This window comes from Trachymyrmex septentrionalis, unplaced genomic scaffold (genome assembly GCF_001594115.1).
Source record: "Trachymyrmex septentrionalis isolate Tsep2-gDNA-1 unplaced genomic scaffold, Tsep1.0 scaffold60, whole genome shotgun sequence".
In the NCBI taxonomy this organism is placed as follows: Eukaryota; Metazoa; Arthropoda; class Insecta; order Hymenoptera; family Formicidae; genus Trachymyrmex; species Trachymyrmex septentrionalis.
In genome coordinates, this window is record NW_017305779.1 from 6,056,634 (window position 1) to 6,063,803 (window position 7,170).

Below are 7,170 nucleotides of genomic sequence, written 5' to 3' on the forward strand. Positions count from 1 at the left end.
TTATAATATAACTCTAAGAACTTTGTTATTGAATTGTTACCAAGTCCCAACGGTCAGATAGGTCTATGATTGATCACTGATAAATATAACCGAAAAATTTTCGTGCTTTAACCCTGAAACATGCAATTAAACTTGACCCTCCCGCGAAAGTGCCCTCGAATCTTTATGTTCAGCAAAAGTTAAATGGCTAGATTATTTGATCGTTTTAACATACAAAACAAAAAATATCAAATTTTAATAAATTCCAAATAAATATAAAATGAACGAAATTGCTTAAATTAGGACGTACAATTTGTGACTCTTAAAGTTTGTTTTTAGAAATGCGAGTAGATAAAAATTGAATTAATAACGTAGTTAAAATAATTCTTGAAAATCAAGATAAATTTAATTTGCAAATTGTTTTAAAGTATCTTTCAAAATACACACATGCAACTATACTTTATTTGTCGTAATGATGCGCCTTGCTGAGTAATTAGTATTAATGGCTTTACGAGGAGACGTGTCAAGATGAACAAATTGTTTACAAATTTCGGATAACAAAAAATTGTGGTGCAAGACGCACGTACCAAATGATTATCTCGCACGATACCAGCAATTTTCAGCACGCAATTAATCTTGAACAAAGTCTAAAGTAAAAGAATATTATTTATCTGTTTACGCGAATACCGTTTGCTATGTCGTCGTGAGAATTATATCAGATAAAATTATAATATAATAGGTACTATATCGAAATATTCTTTTAATACGATAATTTTTAAAATTATTGATATAATTGTATCTCTTCGATTAAAACACAAGATCGAGCACAAAGTTTGAATCACTCTACATAGTTATAGCATCAAACTCCATATGGTACCTCTATGAATTAAAGAAACAGATATAGATAAAAAGTTACGATTAAATATAAGAATACACATACGTTAAAACAAAATTATGTTAGGAATAGCGATCTATCAAATTTAATTTTATGATCATTGATTATTTATTTTGTCGGTTATCATTAATTAAGATTAAAATTATAGTAAATATAATAATTAATGTTATAAGCAATCTATCAAAGTTAACTGACAACCATCATTTTGTTTATTTACTTGTTCGTTAAATTAAATTTGCAGAAATATGAAACTCAAATTTTCTGGATTAATAGCATTAATTATCTTATTTTACGTTACTTATTATTACTTTTATCCATTATTTCGCATTTATAATTTATTCTTCTGTCAATTCTTAATTGACAATTATCTCAAAATTTGGCAAATCATCATCAGCTGTTCACGATTTACTCGAAATCAGACTTCTCCTAGATTTTTACGAATCGAAAGTTACAAACCGTAGGCAGATGTAGCAAAAGACGCACGCGTCCCTTTTCCGCAAACGCAAGCGTAATTCAGTTCCCGTGACACGTGCGATCAGATTAAGTCGCGACGCGAAAGAGAGCTTCGGTTGCTTCTATCATCCCAAACGTGTGATCAAATTAATCGCGACGCTCCCGCTGATTCTGCATATTGCGTTACACGAAGTGTCAGGAGCACCAAGCCCTTCGGTCGGAGCAACGACTTGACTATTGATAATTGCTATCAATTACCGGTGACGAATTATTAAGAAATATCAACGCTTTATAAAGCGTGCTTATAAAGAAAGACTACTTCAGCTACAATACTTCAGCTTGCCGTTAAAAAATATCACCTGATAAGCAGCAATGCGTTTAAATGGGTTGAGTGTTGCATTAAAGACTGCAATACAGAACAGAATTTTTTTTCCTTATTGAAAAAAAAATACGTGAAAGAAATGAAATCCATAAAAACAAAAGAATTGTGATATATGATGTGCATACGTAATTTTCTCAAAACTTTTATATATAAGGAAAAAATGCTATTCTTGCTAAAATTATATACTTTTTAAAAATTGTTACCCTATTTCACTCGGTGTATTAATATTTGCTGTTTGAATTTAAACATTGTAAACAAGTAAATTTGAATTGATAAATGATAATTGCTCTTGTTCCGCTTGTTACAGAATTCCTATTTCAAACATCATATTACTTGTTACAAGATTTGTAACTCTTAACTTATATACCTCAATATCTAATAGTTTAAACAGGTAAAAACACGCGCCAACGATAAACTTCTATTTTTACGGGCGACTCATAATTCATATTGTGCGAAAACACATAAACCATTGCGATTAGGTATCAATTGCTTTTATTTAGTGAACATTTGTTGGTACGAATTACGCGTCCAATCGATAAACATTGGTTTTATACGGAGTGTTCCGCGAAACTTTTGCGGAACGCTTTTTTTGTAAATAGAATAAACTGAGTGGAAAAGTCCTCTATCATTTTGCAATTTTCGCAATGGTTATTGAGATGTTAATTACTAAAAATTGCTAAATATTGATCTTCAATAATGTTTTACTCAAATACGATCAACTTTACAGAAAAACAGCAAGAAACAAAAATTATTTATTTTCTTCTCATAGAGCTCTAAGAATTTCTTTAGAATTTTTTCAGAATTTTTTAATACTGTATTTTCTCATGTTGATAAAAATGAGAAAATGAGATACTAAAAAGTTGATAAAAAATTTTGAAAAAAAAAAAATTCTTAAAGCTTTATGAGAAGAAAATTAATAATTTTTTTTCTTGGTGTTTTTCTGTAAAGTTGATTTAAGTAAAAAATTATTGAAGATCATTATTCGGCAACTTTTAGTAATTAATATCTCGTTAACTATTGCAAAAATTGCGAAATGATAGAGGACTTTTCGATTCACAATTAGTTTAATCCGCTTTATCTATAATACAAAAAGCATTTGGCAAAAGTCTCGTGAAAAACCCTGTTTCAAACAAATCTATCGATTTTAATTTACGCTCGCGAATGCCTCGTGGCAAGCAAATGTGAGTTTCGAGTTTCCGTTCTTGAAAAACACAACTCGAATTTAAACTCAAAAATTTTGCGGTATCTAGTTCACATTTCGAAGAGTGTGCGTAAACGATGCGTTTGCGTAATCGCAATTCTCGGATTCCTGACCTCCTGTTTCTCTCGTCTTCACATTTTTATACTCCTGTCGTGTTAATCGGTTTTTTTTCCTCTCCTCGATAAGCGCGATTGTCTCAAGTAGATATGCAATTACAATGGCTTCAATTGCTGTGAATCGTGATAAGCCCAGTGCGATAACGGTGTTAAAATCGCTAATACACGAGTTCTCGATAACGCGCGCAAATCATTTGATTACCTGACAGTAACGACAAACAGTTTTCCTGATAGCCCGAATGATCTTTAACAAGCTATTGCGTATTTTCAATTTTTATAGGTTGAAAATTGCAGAAACAGGCAGATCTGACGTAAGATTATCGCAGGTTGATCCTAAAGTCTGCCGAACAGGCATTTATTGCAACACCGTAGGTCAACAGCGAATTCGGTATGTGTACTAAATTTTACTACATTTTAAGAATACTAAATTTTACTACAATAAAAACTAATCATTACTAAGAAAAACAATCATTAAAACCCTTTGAGCAATTCCGAAATTTTGCCGTGTTCAAAATTGTGTAAATTCCGTCTCGTTTTAGATAATAATACTTTCGTAATTACTTACTATAAATACATTGATAACTTGAGCTCCTTTAAATGTATCTCCTTTAGATTTTAAATTTGTTTTCTACATATTTGCGAATTAATTTCTATACTTTTCAGTTATGCATATTCACCCAATTGTGCGTCTCATCGAAGACAAATAAACCATTGAAAATATGAACACTTACAATAAAAAAATAGTTTTATATATAATACATATGTTAATTTTGTAATTACATTATATTATTATTATTATTTTTATTATTATTATTATTATTATTAGGCGTTAGGAACTCGAAAGCTCATTGCCGCAAATACCAAATCCCGCCACTGTTCATTCTGTTTTAATTATATTATTATAATCTATTAATTTTCAACAATTTTATAATAAATTATTATAATCCACCAGAGCAATTACATTTATGTAATAATCCAATTCCATTAATCGTCAAGTTTTAAGCTTCATTACAATTATTAAATTAATTGCCTATTCGAAAACTGTTACGTTTCTCTATTTAAGTGATTCTCGGCTAAATCACGGATTTCTCAAAGAGCTCAAATAAAAATCGGAATGAGTTTTTTTGCTTAATTACCACTGGTTTTCAGATATGGTCGCTTTTCCGAACTTGGAGATTGAACCGACGTTGATGAACGACACTGGTCTCACGCCGACTGACAACAATCGAAACAATAATGTTAGTTTAGTAAACGAAGCTAATGGAAGAGTCCGAGACCAAGTTTTCACCGTATCTCGTGTAACAATGTCGCCGGACAAGAATAACTATGCGCTGAAATTCAACAACATCGACAAAAGCGATGACAAGAAGCAGAATGTGGATATCAATCCGGAACCTGTCTTCGTGAAGAAAGTTGCCGGTAAGAAAAGTCACGAGATTAACGCACGAGATTATGCATGCTTCAATCTGCGATATATATAAATGTAATCAAATGCTAATCCCGATAGTCTTACACAACATTAACAAGAAAAAAATAAAAGTTGGAAAATTTACATAGGAAAAGCCATTCGGTTTAGACATCATATATTATTGTGTCTTATATAATATACATTCTTACGTCAATAATGGTATCGATTCAATCACCGCGAATGAAGATATGCAATCTTTATTATATGCGAGGGGAGGGGGGCAAACCTTATGTCTGTGGCATTGAAGTTTGAATTTATTTGAATAGAATTAAAAAAAACATAGTATACCAAGTACGTCTCGCAAGGCGTACGCTCGAATTTTTTTATTTCCGAACGCTCGAGCATCGATTAGTGTCAGCCGATGCAAAAATGAAGAATGAATATAAAAATAAATATTTAAGATGCAAGTTAGCTTGAGTACATGATAATTTCATACAATTAAAATTTTTAATTTACTTATCAACTTTTGCATGACGCCATTCTCGACGTTGCTATTCTTGTCTATTTGTTATTGCGTAAAAAATTGTATGAGTATAAAATAATAATTAGTCATCAAATTGGATTACGGTCTTTTGAAAATAACAATAAGGCGCATATTCGTGTAGACTAAATGCGACGTCGTGTCAGTGTGAAATTACGTGAATGACGCACGAATTTATCTGCCACGACAAATTGCGCGTAATTAACAAATGAGGAATAAACTTTCAAAATGCATTTTATACAAAATTTGCAATTGTTAGAGATGGTGCAGTGTTCAGTGTTGAAAGACTCATATTATGAGCTACTCTGAAATGTTCAGAAAGCATTTTTTCATCATTAACTTATATGAATGAACATAGACATTTTGAAGTGCATTACGTTTTTTAATTAGTGACAAACTAAATGCATTTAATTAACATTTTTAGCAATTTTGTTTAATATTTCACATCCTACTAATTGGTATATTATTTTCTGTAAAGTGCATAATTTTTTTTTGTGCGTACTTTCTTTTTTTCTCGTTTTCTAAAAATTACATATTTTGGACAAAACGCATTTTGAAAGTCTGCTCTTCAAATAAAATCTGTGGAATACTACAATATATACGAAAGAACACCACCAGCACATCATCACCATTTACTTTCTCAATAAAATATACTTACGCTATGATATATGTAACAGAATTTATCCGGTTACATTTAGAGTCAAAATTCTGACAACGTATTCAACAGACGACGACTGTTATCATTTCGCATCACGAAATTCGTGTTTGCTTTACACTTGCAGGAAATGAACGAATTAATTGTCGTCGCAGTGACAAATCGGATATAATGGGGAAAAAAATCACACAGCACGAACAACAGTAATTACAATAATTACGACGCGAAGTAATTCACCAACGATTTTTACTTCCTGACTGTTCTACGATCGTTAGAATTCAGGATACCATAAACTCGCGCTAGTTTATAACGTCGACGCGGGAAGAAAACGTTCAGTAATCGTCTCGCGCCGTTTATGTACCTCTACAGAACGTGAGTTTGTTTACATGAGAATAACAGCGCGCGGAAATATTGATAGTTATCAGGAGACCTATCGTCAGTAAGCCTTTCTTGCTCTCTTAAATCACGTGTAAAATCAGCGAAGTGAGTCTTAATTGCGCGAGTTAATTACAATGTGGAAAAGTGTGTACGACGTCTGTTCATGAATGCTCATTTTTATCTTCATTTTTAGAGAAAGATTATCAAGCAGAACTTTCGTAGTCAGTAATTATTGCGTTCGAACAAATCGACAAAACTCGATCGTATCTCTCAAAAACATGGTCCAATTATTTAGGATACTCATTGCGAACTCCGCTTGAATATTTCCGACTGTCCGTTGAGTGGGATTTTACTTAACATGTACCGATGCGTCGACAGCCGGCTTGAAGACACCCGGCGGTCAGATGGACAAGAAAGGCACACCCGACAGACAAAACGGAAATGGATCTCTCTCCAGCGGTAATTCCATAGTCACGATTTCATCGGACGCCGTTTTGGATCCTGATCCGGAACGTAAGGACCTAGGTGGTCATGGAGACAATAAGAATATCAGAAACGAAAAATGGTATCACACGATTCTACAAGTGTCAGTACCCTTCTTAATCGCTGGTTTGGGAACCATAGGTGCCGGTCGTGTCCTCACCTCGGCGAAGGTAAGAACTTTTCTCAAAGAATCTGATCTTTTTTTCTTTTCCTTTTCATCTTTTTCTTATGTTATCCTTTAATAGAAATATTTATACTTACTGAAATACGAAGCGCCTTACCGGTCCGGGTGTTAAGATGTTGAACTACTATATAATATACATTCATTTAAATTGAATTAAATATTTAAGAAATATAAGCTATAATAAACTATAAATATAAGAAATATTTATTCTCGTTCCGAAGATAGAAAAATAATTTATAATTATCAAAGATATTAGGTGTACAAAAAAGTTCTGAGCTTTTTTTTGTAAAATTCAATCTTTATTTAAAAACAAACGAAAAAATAGGCTTGCTGCGTAACGCCAAGCTGTTCTGCAAGCTCCTTTTCAGTTTGCGCAGAGTTTATATCCAGCAGTGCTTGCAATTCGTCCGTTTCAATCTTTTCAGGGCGTCCAGCACGCGATTCATCTTTAAGACTGAAATCTCCTTGGCGAAACTTTTGATACCACCTTTTGCA

At 32.5% G+C, this 7,170-nt stretch overlaps 1 protein-coding gene across 1 annotated transcript in view; it reads left to right on the plus strand.

Annotated features, from left to right (window-relative positions):
- The window catches only part of LOC108752577 (solute carrier family 41 member 3-like), an 11,172-nt gene that overhangs the window by 706 nt on the left and 3,296 nt on the right, over positions 1–7,170 (plus strand). Inside the window, exons 2-4 of the mRNA XM_018493488.1 lie at positions 3,307–3,414; positions 4,176–4,445; positions 6,387–6,661. Of these exons, the coding sequence (XP_018348990.1) occupies positions 4,178–4,445; positions 6,387–6,661 (543 nt within the window). The 5' untranslated portion in view covers positions 3,307–3,414; positions 4,176–4,177. The remainder of the gene's footprint in view (positions 1–3,306; positions 3,415–4,175; positions 4,446–6,386; positions 6,662–7,170) is intronic.